At 46.8% G+C, this 18,118-nt stretch overlaps 1 protein-coding gene across 1 annotated transcript in view; it reads right to left on the reverse strand.

The window, feature by feature from the left end:
- LOC123771726 (tetratricopeptide repeat protein 28) overlaps window positions 1–18,118 on the reverse strand; it is a 79,892-nt gene that overhangs the window by 43,441 nt on the left and 18,333 nt on the right. The window contains exon 3 of the mRNA XM_045764446.2: window positions 2,987–3,213. Within this exon, the coding sequence (XP_045620402.1) occupies window positions 2,987–3,213 (227 nt within the window). The remainder of the gene's footprint in view (window positions 1–2,986; window positions 3,214–18,118) is intronic.

The raw sequence follows: 18,118 nt of genomic DNA on the forward strand, positions 1-18,118 counted from the left end.
ACTTGGATTTTTGAGAATGAGTTTTGTGGTGGTAATGAGAAATATATTAAAACAAAAGAGGTTTTTTTTTGGAGGGCAAAAGGTGAGGGTAAATAGGTAACGTGATAAGTAAGAAATAAAAGGTTACACAGACAGTAGAATGTAGAGGTAGAATGAAAAAAATGTATTTTGCTGTTTAGGTCTAGTATTAATACAAGGAGAGAGAGAGAGAGAGAGAGAGAGAGAGAGAAAGAGAGAGAGAGAGAGAGAGAGAGAGAGAGAGAGAGAGAGAGAGAGAGAGAGAGAGAGAGAGAGAGAGAGAGAGAGAGAGAGAGAGAGAGAGAGAGAGAGAGAGAGAGAGAGAGAGAGAGAGAGAGAGAGAGAGAGAGAGAGAGAGAGAGAGAGAGAGAGAGAGAGAATGAGAATTCCAAGACTAGAGTTATACACAAATCCCAAGAACTGTGTCGTACACGTTCAATACAACTCACCCTCCTAAAATGGCCGTACATATACTAACTACATAATGAACAGTACAAGTATGTCGTGAAGCAGCAGGAGAAAGGAGTAAACATTTATAGTAAGCTTTTATATTTATGTTTAGATTTATATTAAAGCTAACCATTCTAGGCCTAATAGCGCTATCTGAGGCCTAATATAGAACATGCATGTGCTCCAGCAGGCCTACAAATAATTAAGTTTAGTTAATAGCTTGATTTTGTTTGTGAACGCTATAAGAAATAGTACAATAAAGAGTAATAAAGCATACTGGGGCTCCATTACTAAATAATGATACGATGACCACACCGTCACAAGAATCGATAAATTAAATCGATAAATTAAATGTTGTAGTTTGCTACATTGAGATGGCCGAAGTCAGAATACAAACGCGTACGACATGAGGAGGGAGATGAAGGGAAGATAATCACTCTATGGTTCAATAAGAGGTGCCGTAAAGTCGAGAAATGGTGAAGGAAGAGGCGGAGGAATTTCAGGGGGGATTTATCACAGAAGACCTACTTCGAAGACACTCAAAGAGATGCTCAAGTTCGAAGATCCTCAAACAGATGCTCTAGTTCGAAGACCCTCAAAGAGCTGCTCCAGTTCGAAGACCCTCAAACAGCTGCCCCAGTTCGAAGACCCTCAAACAGCTGCCCCAGTTCGAAGACCCTCAAACAGCTGCTCCAGTTCGAAGACCCTCAAAGAGCTGCCCCAGTTCGAAGACCCTCAAAGAGCTGCTCCAGTTCGAAGACCCTCAAAGAGCTGCCCCAGTTCGAAGACCCTCAAACAGCTGCTCCAGTTCGAAGACCCTCAAAGAGCTGCTCCAGTTCGAAGACCCTCAAACAGCTGCTCCAGTTCGAAGACCCTCAAAGAGCTGCCCCAGTTCGAAGACCCTCAAGTCCCCCCCCCTCCTTCCCCATCACCCCAAAATACCATGTTCAATGGCCAGAAGACATGTAATCATCCTATCCCAACACCCCTGCTGTTCAACAGCCCTCAAAAGATATATTCCATTGGATGGCTCCTTAAACATATACCCTGTAAGGCCAGAGCTCACGGTTGCAGAGCCGCGTGCTGGTGCACTGTTCAGCGTTCTGCATGGTTGAGGCCACATTACTTCCACAATACGCCTGCCCACTCTCCCCCAAGCACCGACCCACAACCGTTGAACAGTTTCCCGCGTTTTTTTGTATTCGGCCCCAGCCAGGAGTCCAACTCACCGGAGAGTCAGTCTGCAACCAGTTAGCCGTCCTGTTAGAAGACAGTGGACCAGCACGTCGGCCCCCCACCAATGCCAGTCATCGTAGCCAAGCAGTTAAATGAATTGGCCCATTCAGACAGCCAGCCAGGGACCAGCAGTCAGTCATTCAGTAGTCGGTAAGACAATTAGTCAATCACTTTATCAGTTTGTTAACCTGTCAGTCAATCATTTATACCAGATAGTGAATCAACTAACCGGCCATTCCAGCAAGCAAGCCAGGATCTGGCTAACCAGACAGTCAGCCAGCCGGCTAACCAGTTATCCCAACCAGTCAACTAGCTACTCCAGCAGGAAAACAACTATCCTTGCCGGCAAATGATGTTTACATTGTAAGTGATTTTCAAGATGTAAATCTCAAAGGATGTGAGCTTGAAAGACTTCTTAGTCTCGTATACAGCTTAGGTTAATCTTCCCTCCGATGCTAAGAGAAGCTGAAGGCGTTTGATCGATTCTTTTTTTTTTCTGGGGGTTCGAAGCCCCCGAAGGGCTTCATCCTGGAAGGTCCACGATGAAGTCCTTTGTTAACAGGCCATTTGGAAACCCCCCTTACTTCTCCCATTGAACTAACTCAAATGTAAATCATTTTCAATGCCACATTTCCCAGTGTAGACCTTCTCCTCTAAGAGGGTACAGGACATACAGAATCAACCACAGCCATGCCCTTCACCACAACATCCACCACAGCCATGCCCATCACCACAACCTCTACCACAATGTTATCCTCCACTACAATAAATCCCACAGATAGTAATTTCAGAAAGCTACTAATCTCAACACATCCTCTTAACTTCTAAGGGCCACAGATTGCTAGTACTAATGAAGAACTAGTCCCTCAACCCCTCCCCCACAAGGTCACAGAATGCTATCCCCAGAAAGAAGACCACTAACCCCTAACCAAACTCTACAAATTGTTATCCCACAGCAATCCACCAATCCTTAACACCATGGGGCCAGATTCACGAAGCAGTTACGCAAAGACTTACGATCGTATACATCTTTCCTCCATCTTTGACGGCTTTGGTTACATTTATTAAACAGTTTACAAGCATGAAAACCTCCCAATCAACTGTTGTTATTGTTACAAACAGTCTCCTGGTGCTTCGCAGCTCATTAACTGTTTAATAAGTGTAAACAAAGCCGCCAAAGATTGAGAAAAGATGTACAGCTTCGTAAGTGCTTGCGTAACTGCTACGTGAATCTTACCCCATGTCCCCCCCCCAGAACACCAAGAAGAGAGCACCCCCTCACCTTATCCAGGGAGTTGAGCGCCCAGTAAGCCGAGGAGAGCGCCGAGAAGACTGAGCCCCGTAGCTTCAGGGAGCATGTGCCAATCTTGAGCGCCGACTCCAAGACAACGACAGCTGCGGTGTAGTGTCCGGCCGCCAGCAGCTCCTGCCCGATAACGGAGATGATAACGAAGGGGCTTTTGTCCAGTCGCATCGTCTGGAGCTGTTGGTAGGTGGGTTCCAGCGTCGCTGTGGGGAGAGAGAATGGTGGTTAGTGCCTGTAGATAGTGGTTAGTGCCTGTAGGTGTGCTCCATAGTCGCTGTAGGGAAAGGAAGGAAGGAAGGATCGAGAGAGAGAGAGAGAGAGAGAGAGAGAGAGAGAGAGAGAGAGAGAGAGAGAGAGAGAGAGAGAGAGAGAGAGAGAGAGAGACAGAGAGAGATCCCTAAGCAATAATTCCACTTAGCTTCCCCCAACATTTTTGCCTTACATCAAAACAAACTACAAAACAATGTCGAAGAAAAAAAAAAATATATCTATATACATAAGAAAAAAAACAATAAGTTACAATTGAAGTCAAAACACAGGCATAACAGCCCAACCACTCCAGCCAAGAAATTGGTCATTTTAATCACCGTATCTTAACAACAGAGCCAAGATGGTTCTATTAATCTGACAAGAGTCTCATCACACTCACGAGATGCACTGAAGACGTCGCCTCCCATCGCTCTACCAGGGGCCAGATTCACACGAAGTAGTTACGCAAGTACTTACGAACGTGTTCATCTTTCCTGAATCTTTGACGGCTTTGGTTGCATTTATTATTCAGTTTACAAGCATGAAAACTTGCCAATCAACTGTTGTTATTGTTATAAACAGCCTCCTGGTGCTTCGGAACTCATTAACTGTTTAATAGTTGTAAACAAAGTCGCCAAAGATTGAGAAAAGATGGACAGGTTCGTAAGTGCTTGTGTAACCGCTTCGTGAATCTGGACCCAGAAAAAGAAGTTCCAGGCTTGCAGGTGGTGACTATTTATTTAATAATTACACACTGGGACAACAATTATATATATATATATATATATATATATATATATATATATATATATATATATATATATATATAGAGATTTTTCAGGGAAAATTAAATGTTAATCATTAATCCAAGAATAGTAAGAATTACAAACCTAGACTAGTTTTTTAAAATCCAAAATATTTCTGTATCTTTGGTTGCACTGCAAATTCGCACAACGTTAATTTGTTCACATTATCCAAACTTGATGATAAGACTTATAACTAGACCATGAACTATGATAACGCTCAATAGATAAAATAGATAACCAGCAATAGACAAATACTCATCACATCCAAAATTAATTTAATATTTTAAAAATAAGATAATTTTTTTTTTTTGGGGGGGGGGGGTGTACATTACATAATTTGTAATAAGAAAATCAGAAGCAGGTTTGATAAGGATTCTTACCTGTAATTATCAATGCGGTTGTTTAAAAAGTCTGAGTGGATTCGAACCCGTGTCGATTAAGAACCCTCACCCAATTTCACTAAGGGGAATGTGTTTATCAAAGCGCTGGTAATAAATGTGATAATATGTGTACATTGCCCAACAGGAAAAATCTTTGGTGAAACGAATTGTTCAACAGCCTCCTGGTGCTTCGGAGTTCATTAACTGTTTAATAATTTGTAACCAATGCCGCCAAAGATTGAGAAAAGGTGTACAGGTTCGTAAGTGCTTGCGTAACTGCTTCGTGAATCTGGCTCCAGGTTCGTAAGTGCTTGCGTAACTGCTTCGTGAATCTGGCCCCAGGTTCGTAAGTGCTTGCGTAACTGCTTCGTGAATCTGGCCCCAGGTTCGTAAGTGCTTGCGTAACTGCTTCGTGACTCTGGCCCCAGGAATCTGAGGCATTGTTTGGTCATTTAAGTGACTGAGGAACAAGGCTGTTAACTAGTCTAAGACCGAGAATTTTTTTATTTATTTATATATACAAGGGACGGGAACTATCTAGGGGAAAGCGCCAAGCCATTACGACTATATAGCACATGGAAGGGGTCAGGATAAGGATTAGGGATGGGACGGAGGGGAAAGGAATGGTGCCCAACCACTTATATGGACGGTCGGAGATAGAACGCCGACCTGCATGAAGCGAGACCGTCGCTCTACCGTCCATTCTCGTACATTAAGCCTTTACCAAATCGTTAATCAACAGGAATATCACTGAATTCGAGTCCAATTTCATATATAATACGCTAAAATATACTCTTTGGTTTGTTTAAAACAAGGTCATTAACTACGGGCTCACCATAGCCCGTGCTACTTGGAACTTTTTGTTCCAAGTAGCAAATCTTAAACAACAACAACAACAACAAGGTCATTTATGGTTTCAAATATCGCTTCAAAGATTAGTAAAATGTGAACATTTCCCCCCCTCCCTGCCTCCACACTCAGGGAGGGGGGAGGGGGGAAAGGCACTGGAAAAGGAATATGGCAGCTAATGGTGTCTCTTGGAGATTTCCATCCCATCCCCCCCCCCCCCTAGAGTCCAGGGGCCTGATTCACGAAGCAGTTACGCAAGCACTTACGAACCTGTACATCTTTTCTCAATCTTTGCCGGCTTTGTTTACATTTATTAAACAGTTAATGAGCCCCGAAGCACCAGGAGGCTGTTTATAACAATAACAACAGTTGATTGGCAAGTTTTCATTCTTGTATATTGTTTAATAAATGTAACCAAAGCCGTCAAATATTGAGGAAAGGTGTACACGTTCGCAAGTGCTTGCGTAACCGCTTCGTGAATCTGGCCCGAGATCACAGGGTTGTGGCATCTCGCCATTATCTAGATGCCTAGATAATCCGGTAAGATTTCTTTTACCTGGTTGCCAGATGCTGTTTCAGATCATAGAGAGCCAGCAGAGTGACTTGGGAGTTTTACCTGAATTTACCTGAGAGCCACTAACACTAGTGGCCTCGTTGAGGACAGGAAGCCGGCGGCTATTCGAAGATGCCCCTCTTTTTGGCTTGAAAATGGGGAGGGAGTGCCTACACCGAGCTCTGACGAGAAAGGTGCCAAATTTCTACTCTGGATCATCGACAGAAATTTCAATGATTTTTAGTAACATGGATTTCAGTAGGCGTTTGAATTCACCTTAGCATTGGCCTAACCTAAGACGACGACCACCGCACTAAGGAGGTTAACTTGGGCAGGGACAGAGGATAGGGAATAAGGGGCGGTGGTGGACATCAATTATTATGACACGCATTCAAACATTCGTATAATGATGCCCTCTGAGTGGGTTTTTGGGAGCCTGGTTGATGTATGCTGGAGACTCTGCCACGACACTGTTTATAAAGTGTTATAGTGGATTTATGTCCCCTGTGAGGCTTATATGTGACATCCTAATGTGGTTATATATATGCGCCTCATAAGGCAAGGGAAACGGAGTACCTTTATGCTCTTCAAGTTTAGCAGAGGCGCCATGACAGCCGCAGTACGCCTGTAGTGCTCCGCCAGGGCAAGTAGTCCCCATTGTGTGCAAACTACTCTCTCTCTCTCTTGTCACTGCTTGTCCAATTACTCTAGATTGTGTGCCAGTTAACTGCAAGCTGAAATGTGTACCGGTGTACTACCAGTGATAGTAATATATGATAAATTGCGGTGAATATCGGTATGGTGTTATTGGCAGCAAGTTCCCAGCGGGAGTAATCGAGTTCAGACCTCAGTAGTCGTCTGGCCGAGAGGGGGTACGCATGTGTCAGGAACGCTCCTCCTAAATAGTTCTACTTTCTTTACTTGCTTTATTTCTAGGAATAAATACATATTGTTTTCCTCTTATGCTTGGGTCTGACTGCGTCTTGTACTCTGTGTTTCGTCTAAGTTCTTTATTTCTACCATATTTGAGTACCTGGAACTTATCACTGTTAAACATTATGTCACTTTCCTTCGCCAAATCGAAGATTTTATGGATATCGGTCTATGGGTTAACATTGTCTTCTCCAAAAGTCATTTGCATGCGGACTGTAAATTAGCCGCAAAGGCTGACACGAAGCCGTGACTTGTATTTTTGTCTATATATGATAAGAGAGTAAGAGGAAGCAGTAGAGCAAGCACTGTGCCCTGGAAGGGGGGTGGGGGTATGCAAGCACTGTGCCCTGGAAGGGGGTGGGGGGGTATGCAAGCACTGTGCCCTGGAAGGGGATGGGAGTATGCAAGCTCTGTGCCCTGGAAGGGGGTGGGAGTATGCAAGCACTGCCCTGGAAGGGGGTGGGAGTATGCAAGCACTGTGCCCTGGAAGGGGGTGGGAAACCCCAGGGCGCAAGCACTGTGCCCTGGAAGGGGGTGGGAGTATGCAAGCACTGTGCCCTGGAAGGGGGTGGGAGTATGCAAGCACTGTGCCCTGGGGTTACAAAACTTTTCACTTTGCTTGCACTTGATTATATGTGACTGTTACGCTTTGAATTCTGTTTGACAGATAGCAGAAAATGCTATCACACGCGTCTGCAGAATCTGCCTCACATGAACCAATATTTCCTCCAAGGGAGGATGACCCATGCAGGATTATCATCAATGAAATGGCAACGAAAAAGTCCAACATGATACCACAAGAAATGAGGCACAAGTATCTTGAGGAAATTTATAAAGAAGCCGGAGATGAACTAGATCAAATCTACACTGACGGGTCATCTAATCCTGTCAATGGCAGGGCTGGCGCAGCATACACTGTAATTAAGGATAATGCTTTCCAACGCAGAAATGAAGAAAAAGCACGCATTGAGAACTATGTCTCATCAACGCAAGCAGAGCTAATTGCCATTATTATGGCGTTAACCTTCCTTGAACAAAACACTAATGGTGCAGTGATTTGCACTGATTCAAAAGCAGCACTGCAAAGCCTAAGTAAAAATCGGGCAGAAAATCTTGCAATAGTCGCTGAAATCAAGAGAGCTGTGAGAGTACTTACCAATCAGGGAAGAGTCGTCAAGTTTCTGTGGATCCCCTCCCATGTTGGGGATCCCCTCCCATGTTGGAATATGTGGGAATGAACGAGCAGATGTGCTGGCTGCTGAAGGCGCTGAAGGAGACCATATTGAATACTTCATACCCAAGACTCTACTACAAATTAGAGGTATTATCAGGCAACATCACCGTGACAAGGTAACTGAGGAAAGGAGGATAGAAGCACAAACCAGTGAATCTGTACGATAGTACAACATGGTTGCAGCTGGCAATCCCAATCATTATGGCCGAAGAGGAGGACGACGAGGGAGAGAATCAATAATAGCGAGAATCCGTCTTGGATACAAATATCCATGGAGATTCGGAATGGAAACAACAGTTGATCAGCGGAGTTGCAGAATCTGTGGTGAGAGTGACGGACACCGCCTTGACCACTATCTACGTGAATGTGAACACCTGAGAGACATTAGGAATATGTGTAGAATAGTAAACCCCACATTGTTTTAGTTAGGAAAACATTATTTGTCAAATATTGATACTGTTCTTAAAAGATTTCCCCATTTTGCACCCGCAAGATAACGTAAGATTTTATGGGTTGACAGATGTTAATCTTCTTGTTTGAGGAGCTGTTCACTTGAGACAGTTAAGCAAGTCCCAGCTGTGTCTGGGTACAAGTGACAGGATGAACAACCCAGTGGGTTTTCTTCCTATTGGGGAATGTTGTACATGCTGCTATGGCGGTGTGTCCACTCACAGGATGAGTGGCGCTGTCCAATACTGTCACTATGGCGGTGTATCCACTCACAGGATGAGTGGCGCTGCCCAATACTGTCACTATGGTGGTGTGTCCACTCACAGGATGAGTGGCGCTGCCCAATACTGTCACTATGGCGGTGTGTCCACTCACAGGATGAGTGGCGCTGCCCAATACTGTCACTATGTCGGTGTATCCACTCACAGGATGAGTGGCGCTGCCCAATACTGTCACTATGGCGGTGTATCTACTCACAGGATGAGTGGCGCTGCCCAATACTGTCACTATGGCGGTGTGTCCACTCACAGGATGAGTGGTGCTGCCCAATACTGTCACTATGGCGGTGTGTCCACTCACAGGATGAGTGGCGCTGTCCAATACTGTCACTATGGCGGTGTGTCCACTCACAGGATGAGTGGCGCTGTCCAATACTGTCACTATGGCGGTGTGTCCACTCACAGGATGAGTGGCGCTGCCCAATACTGTCACTATGGCGGTGTGTCCACTCACAGGATGAGTGGCGCTGTCCAATACTGTCACTATGGCGGTGTGTCCACTCACAGGATGAGTGGCGCTGCCCAATAAACTCGCCCCTCGGGGCAAAATTTAAAATTTTATGATCCAATAGAGCCTTGCGCTAATTCCTTTATCCTCAGCTTGTTAAGAATCTTTAGATCACTTGGGTCTGTTGACCACTCCGTGAATGTATGCCAAACACTATCCCCTTGCAATCAGAATCCAACAGGACCTACTACAAGGGATTCATCAAGATAATCCAACACTATTCATCCTCTTTCCGATCATATTGAAACAAGGATATGCTCGCTGTAAAGTTTCAACAGGTACAATGCGTTTTCTATATCTACGACCCCTCTCCACCACAGCTATATCTACGACCCCCACAGCCACAGCGGGAGAAGAGACAAAGTTCAACACAAGAGATTAAGCACCTATTTAATTCAGACCAAGTAAATTCTCTGAACATTTGTTCATATCTCTCATTACCCTCTTTTAGTATACCAACAGCAGGGCTCCCAGACTGCAGGTGGGCTCTCTCTCTCTGTCTGTCTGTCTGTCTGTCTCTCTCTCTCTCTCTCTCTCTCTCTCTCTCTCTCTCTCTCTCTCTCTCTCTCTCTCTCTCTCTCTCTCTCTCTCTCTCTCTCTCTCTCTCTCTCTCTCTCTCTATCTCTCTCTATCTCTCTCTATCTCTCTCTCTAAATCTCTCTCTATCTCTCTGCCCTACAAAGAACCACCCAGCTAAGAATCAACTACCCGACAAGGCACCAACTACCCACAACTAACGAGGCACGAATTATCAGGTATGCAACCGGAGCAACCAACCACCGCCAGCACCAAACCCTAAACAACACCAACTGCCGTTGCAACTTGCGTTTGTTTAGTATGGGGGAGGAGCGGCAGAAATAATTTACTATTGGGGGGGCCATTAACAAACAATTGCTAATTATAAATGCTGAAGTGGACAGGGAACAAGGAAGAGCGGGCATGATTTAAGGACCCCGGTGCCGCTTGCGTCTGGCCCCGCTATGAGACGGGCCGCTGCGTTCGCATGACTACTATTTAAATTAATTAAATGTCGGGGATATGCATCAATTGAGGACGTATCTACGCGCTGGACTCTTTGGATGCTTGAATGAACAGGGCCAGCCAAAAGGGTTCTTCCAGAGGCCAGCAGCTTCTGGTTACATGAATCGACGGAATGGGTGTGTGTGTTCTGGTTCGCTGGGTGGTGGTGGGCTGTGATTGGCTATTTCTCTGGCTCGCAGGGCGGTGATTAGTTATGTCTCTGGCTCGCAGGGCGGTGATTGGTTGTTTCTCTGGCTCGCAGGGTGGTGTTGGGCGGCTATTGGTCACTTCTCTAGTTCGCAGGGTGGTGGTGGGTGGCTATTGGTCACTTCTCTAGTTCGCAGGGTGGTGGTGGGTGGCTATTGGTCACTTCTCTAGCTCGCAGGGTGGTGGTGGGCGGTGATTGGTCACTATTCCTTTAGCTAGATGAGAGGGGCTGGGCGGCTATTGGTCACTCGAGTGGACACACGCGTACACAAATGAATATTCACATATGTACATGACCACGCACGCACACAACCACCCACACACACACACACACACACACACACACACACACACACACACACACACACACACACACACACACACACACACACACACACATACACGCACGCACACGCACCCTACTTCGTTTGATAGTTAAGCTTGGGCTTCACACCGCCAATCCGGTTTAGTCATACTTGTTAAAATTGGGCCCCACGGCCACGCCCTCCTGCAAATATTTACACAAATTTATTTATTTCCAATTATTTAATGTGTTCCCCATTTGTGGTGAACTGTAATTGGCACCTCACACACACACACACACACACACACACACACACACACACACACACACACACACACACACACACACACACACACACACGCACACACACACACACAACTAACGTGCTTAGCAGTGATGTGGTGGAGGCTGACTCCATACACAGCTTTAAATGTAGATATGATAGAGCCCAGTAGGCTCAGGAATCTGTACACCAGTTGATTGACGGTTGAGAGGCGGGACCAAAGAGCCAGAGCTCAACCCCCGCAAGCACAATTAGGTGAGTACACACACACACACACACACACACACACATTGGGGGCCTCGTAGCCTGGTGGATAGCGCGCAGGACTCGTAATTCTGTGGCGCGGGTTCGATTCACGCACGAGGCAGAAACAAATGGGCAAAGTTTCTTTCACCCTAAGTGCCCCTGCTACCTAGCAGTAAATAGGTACCTGGGAGTTAGTTAGCTGTCACAGGCTGCTTCCTGGGTGTGTGTGTGTGTGTGTGTGGTGTGGAAAAAAAAAAAAAAAAGTAGTTAGTAAACAGTTGATTTACAGTTGAGAGGCGGGCCGAATGAGCAAAGCTCAACCCCCGCAAAAACACAACTAGTAAACACACACACACACACACACACAATTTTCAGTTTTATTAGTTGATTGATAGTTGGGAGGCGGGACCCAAGAGCCAGAGCTCAACCCCAGCAAGCACAATTAGGTAAGTTCAAACACACACACACACACACACACTCCCTCGCAGCTGAGTACACAGCGTTCTGGGGACGTAGTCCTAATGGCCCGGGTTCGATTCCCGACAAAGGCGGAAACAAATGGGCAGAGTTTCTTTCACCCTGATGTTCACCTAGCAGTAAATAGGTACCTGGGAGCCAGACAGCTGCCACGGACTGCTTCCTGGAGATGTGTGTGTTTGTGTGTGTGTGTTAGAAATATATGTAGTAGACCTAATAGAGGAAAAATAAATTGGTTAGAAAGGCGGGGTCCAAGAGCTAGTAGCTCGAATCTACAGACACGCATAGTAAATACACACACACACACACACACACACACACACACACACACACACACACACACACACACACACACACACACACACAACTGAGTACCCACATGAGCCACAGAGACGTTAGAAGGAACTTTTTCAGTGTCAGAGTAGTTAACGGATGGAATGCATTAGGCAGTGATGTGGTGGAGGCTGACTCCATACACAGTTTCAAATGTAGATATGATAGAGGCCAGTAGGCTCAGGAACCTGTACACCAGTTGATTGACAGTTGAGAGGCGGGACCAAAGAGCCAGAGTTCAACCCCCGCAAACACAACTAGGTGAGTACACAAACATACCCCAGGGAGCGAGTGGGTATGTGGGTAGTGACGAAGTATGACTTGTGAGAGAACTCTTTAGTATTAGAGAGGCAAGGACCCTTGACCCAGCCTCTTGACTAATGACTGGAGAGGAGCCTTGGGTCCTTGTAGAGGCGCCGCAGTCCACATTACCATCTTCATTCTTGAGGCAATCTTCTTTTTTCTTCTTCCTTCATTGGGTGCCTTCATTCTTGATCTAGATTTGATCCACATGCAGGCGAGGAGTCACAATAACGAGGCTGAAGTATGTTGACCAGACCACACACTAGAAGGTGAAGGGACGACGACGTTTCGGTCCGTCTTGGACCATTCTCACAATCGACTTGAGAATGGTCCATGCGCATGGAAACAAACCGAAACTGTCTCTTATTTTCCGCTTGTTACAACTTGTAATAAACTTGTTACATCTTGGCTTAACGTGTTTATGACGTATTAGAACGTTGTTACAACTTATTGGTTGTTATAACTGGTTAGGAGGTATTAAAACTTGTTCGAACGTTGTACCAACGTCGTAGTTTCGGTGTGTGTTTGGGGGGAATATATATATATCCAGGACGGATCGAAACGTCGTCGTCCCTTTACTTTCAACATATTTCAGCCACGTTATTGTGATTCCTCGTAAGTTTTCCGGTAAGTTTGTCGGTATAGTTCAGCAGCGCCATAACAGCTAATACTACTGCTTGAAGTGGTTGAGTTTGTGCTTGAGTATTTGCTTACCCAAGCGGTAAGTTGAAATGTGGAGCCACAGCTACTCGCTCAAGTTGAGATTGCAGCTGCTTGTATGTTGAAAGAGACTGTAGATCGCGTCGCTGAACTCACTCCATACCTTGAGGTTACCTTGAGGTGCTTCCGGGGCTTAGCGTCCCCGCGGCCCGGTCGTCGACCAGGCCTCCTGGTTGCCGGACTGATCAACCAGGCTGTTGGACGCGGCTGCTCGCAGCCTGACATACGAGTCACAGCCTCCATCCTCCTAAGGTCTTCCCCAACGTCGATAAAACCGTCAATTTAAAGTAGTCTCTCCTAACCTACCTTCAGAGGACCCAAAACAGAAAACGGGACAGTAGGTCACTTGCGCCAGCCGCTTCCATTTTCTAGTACGACCATTTTTTTTGGACCGTATGTAACGCGTACGGGCGAAATACGACGTTCTATGTAAGAGGAGAGGTTGTGAGCGAGTCGCCGCTGATGTTTACCTGCCCATCAGACATATTCTTCATTTCAGCTTATCTGATTGGGCACTCAGATGACATAGTGACTCCATCACTCAGAAAACCTCGCTAGTTGGTCGCCTAGCAGTCCTTGAAGCTGCCAAAGATACTACATTTTGCTGTATACATTATACATTATACATTATACACATTATACATTATACACACATTATACGTTATATACATTATATATATATATATATATCGTGTGTATTGGAAACACTTGTGGCGCTGTTTAAGACAAGAGCACATTTCCTTGGTGATTTGGCGAAGCCTGGAGGAGATAGCGAAGTCTGGTGGAGGTAGCAAAGCCTGGGGAAGATAGCGAAGCCTGGAGATAGCGAAGCCTGGGGAAGATAGCGAAGCCTGGAGATAGCGAAGCCTGGGGAAGATAGCGAAGCCTGGAGATAGCGAAGCCTGGAGGTAGCAAAGCCTGGGGAAGATAGCGAAGCCTGGAGATAGCGAAGTCTGGAGATAGCGAAGCCTGGAGATAGCGAAGTCTGGAGATAGCGAAGCCTGGAGATAGCGAAGCCTAGATAGCGAAGCCTGGAAGAGATATTGAAGCCAGGTGGAGATAGTGAAGCCTGGACATTGCGAAGCCTTGGAAGATAGCGAAGCCTGAGGAAGATAGCGAAGCCTGGAGGAGATAGTGAAGTCTGGTGGAGATAGCGAAGCCTAGATAGCGAAGCCTGAGGAAGATAGCGAAGCCTCTGAAGCCGTAATCAGCAGCGTTGCCAGCCGAAGTGCTCAATGTTAGCTTTATAGTCGCCGTTGCTTGTCGGCCATCCAAATGAATTTAGCCGACATCGCTGTCAAGGTCAGGTTTTACAAGGCGATGCTGGCAATAGGGTGCCGGTGGCTGAGCGGACAGAACACTGGACGCGTGATACCGTGGTCCCGGGTTCGATCTCGGGCGCCGGCGAGAAACAATGTGCAGAGTTTCTTTCACCCCTGATGCCCCCTGTTACCTAGCAGTAAAATAGGTACCTGGGAGTTAGTCAGCTGTCACGGGCTGCTTCCTGGGGGTGGAGGCCTGGTCGAGGACCGGGCCGCGGGGACATTAAAGCTCCGAAATCATCTCAAGATCACCTCAAGATGAGGTGAACAGGAATGATGGGACGGTGAACAGGAACAGTCGTCATTGAATAGGTAGGAGGGGGTGAGGTTGGGCTATACTCAACATGTCCTCTTGCAAAGAACGTCGCTTTTCGCCCGTATGCCTTACATACGGCCAAAAATTGCCGTGCTAGAACATAGAAGCGGCTGACGAACCTGACCTACTGTCCCGTTTTCTGTTTTGGGTCTTCTGGTAGGTTAAGAGAGAGAGACCATTTTAAATTGACCGTTTTCTTGACATTGGGAAGACGTTAGGAGGACGGACTGCGACATTAAGGCAGCCTGTCGCTTCAGGAGGGGATACACAGCCCCTAAAGAGCCTCTTCACTGCAAAAGAGGAGTTTGAACTCTATTGCCATTGTCAACGATCTCAATCGGTGCAAAGTGGGCGATTACAGCCCCTGCATGTTACCGGAACCCTATGCCCTAAGTAGGGGCCAGATTCACGAAGTAGTTACGCAAGTACTTACGAACCTGGGGGCCAGATTCACGAAGTAGTTACGCAAGTACTTACGAACCTGGGGGCCAGATTCACGAAGTAGTTACGCAAGTACTTACGAACCTGGGGGCCAGATTCACGAAGTAATTACGCAAGTACTTACGAACCTGGGGGCCAGATTCACGAAGTAGTTACGCAAGTACTTACGAACCTGGGGGCCAGATTCACGAAGTAGTTACGCAAGTACTTATGAACCTGGGGGCCAGATTCACGAAGTAGTTACGCAAGTACTTACGAACATGTACATCTTTTCTCAATCTTTGAAAGGCTTTGGTTACATTTCTTAAACAGTTTACAAGCATGAAAACTTGCCAATCAACTGTTGTTATTGTTATAAACAGCCTCCTGGTGCTTCGGAGCTCATTAACTGTTTAATAATTGTAAACAAAGCCGCCAAATATTGGGAAAAGATGTATAGGTTCGTAAGTGCTTGCGTAAATGCTTCGCGAATCTGGCCCCAGGTTCGGAAGTGCTTGCGTAACTGCTTCGTGAATCTGGCTCTCAGGTTCGTAAGTGCTTGCGTAACTGCTTCGTGAATCTGGCCCCCAGGTTAGTAAGTGCTTGCTTAACTACTTCGTGAATCTGGCCCCTAGCTGGATAGTAACAGGTTACCTTGAGGTGCTTCCGGGGCTTAGCGTCCCCGCGGCCCGGTCGTCGACCAGGCCTCCTGGTTGCTAAACTGATCAACCAGGCTGTTGGCAGGATGGCGTTCTGGGAGATCTCCCCAAACCCGGCCAGGGAGACAGGCTTGACACGACATAACTACGTTCCTACATGTACTATAAATGTACTACATGGTCTAACCTATCCTTCTTTTGCTTCCTACGGGCTCACCATAGCCCGTGCTACCTGGAGTTGTTCTTCCAGGTAGCGAATCTTTAACAACAACAACAACACCTACCACTTTTGCTTGGTAGGTGTCAAATTAAAACTTGATCCCAATGTACGTATATACTGCATCCTAATCTGTACCAGATACGAACTTTGAATCGAACTTCGTGAGTACGAATTTGAGTACGAATTCGAGTACGAATTTTCCAACTTCAGCTGTCAGGGTGACCCTTTGGTGCCCTGTTATCTAGGAACGTAGGTCCCCCTTCTACACCACAGCCCATTATGGGGAGTGGGGGAGATGGGGGGTTCAGTTGCTGTGGGAGAGGTGGTGGTGGGGGTATAGGTTAAGCTTAGCCTCTCCTCGACACACCCTTGACCTTCAGAGGGCCCCCATGCGGGTCCCTGGCTGTGACTACCGATGCTTGGCCCATCAACAAGGGGCCCCACATTTGGTGACTTGGGTCAACATAAGCTGTAGGGTACAAGGGGCCTGGCTCTGAGCCCAACACCCCCCCTCCCACACCCCTCTCCCAGGGCCATCAACTAGGGCCACTAACTCTCACACGCTGGCCCTAACACCCTCTTGGCCACAATAGTCTGGGCCAGGGTGGGCTGTTGGCCAGGGCGGAGCGTGAGAGTTACTCAAGTGTATTGGGCAGCGTCTGATAGGAGGTGGCAGCCTGTTTCTTGTGCAGGTGGGCCAAGCTTGCTGCCCCAGACATCCACACCCCCCCTCCAATACCCCCCACGACAACACCCCCCCCCCCTCCAACACCCCCCCCCTCCAACACCCCCCCCTCCAACACCCCCCCCTCCTCCTCCTCCCACACCCCCTAACACACCCACACCCTCTCCCACACCCCACAAACAAGCCCACACAAGGATTATCTTATGGAACATCATCCCATAACCCTAGAAGATATAACAAAAAGGATATGATCCCGACATACAAGATACTGAGGGGAACAGATACGGTTAGGTTATCTTGAGATGATTTCGGGGCTTTTTCTAGTGTCCCCGCGGCCCGGTCCTCGACCAGGCCTCCACCCCCAGGAAGCAGCCCGGTGGCCAGTATCTTTAAATTAAGATACAGCAGGACAAGAGGACACAGGTGGAAGCTGGAAACGCAAATGAGCCGAAGAAATGTAAGGAAATACTCGTACCCTGTACCGAAGGTCAAGAAGGGGAATGTACTGAAATAAGAAGTTGTGGAAGCCACCTCGATCCACAAGACACCAGATTCCACAATGAATTCGAACGTCAGAGCAGTTTAAATATAATGCAACAGCAACAACAGGACTTGTAGACACTGTTTGCTAACTGTTCAGTCCGGACTCCTAAGATTCCTTCCAGCGTCAAGGAAGTGCCCTTATCCTAACCTACCAGAGGACCCAAAACAGAAAACGGGACAGTATGTCAATTTCGGCAGCCGCTATCATTTTTCTAGTACGACGATTTTTGGGCCTTAGGGTAGAGTATACGTCGAAAATGCGACGTTCTATTAGGAGGACGGGTTGAACTATTAGGTAAGTACATCCTCCATTTTCTTTTCTACCTCTCTGGAGGCCTGGGGCCAGATTCACGAAGCAGTTACGCAAGCACTTACGAACCAGGGGCCAGATTCACGAAGCAGTTACGCAAGCACTTACGAACCTGGGGGTAAGATTCACGAAGCAGTTACGCAAGCACTTACGAACCAGGGGCCAGATTCACGAAGCAGTTACGCAAGCACTTACGAACGTGTACATCTTTCCTCAATCTTTGACGGCTTTGGTTACATTTATTAAGCAGTTTACAAGCATGAAAACTTGCCAATCAACTGTTGTTATTGTTATAAACAGCCTCCTGGTGCTTCGGAGCTCATTAACTGTTTAATAATTGTAAACAAAGCCGCCAAAGATGGTAAAATGATGTGCAGGTTCGTAAGAGTTTGCGTAACTCCTTCGTGAATCTGGCCCCCAGGTTCGTAAGTGCTTGTGTAACTGCCTTCGTAAATCTGGCCCCCAGGTTCGTAAGTGCTTGTGTAACTGCTTCGTGAATC

Source organism: Procambarus clarkii, chromosome 14 (genome assembly GCF_040958095.1).
Source record: "Procambarus clarkii isolate CNS0578487 chromosome 14, FALCON_Pclarkii_2.0, whole genome shotgun sequence".
NCBI lineage: Eukaryota > Metazoa > Arthropoda > Malacostraca > Decapoda > Cambaridae > Procambarus > Procambarus clarkii.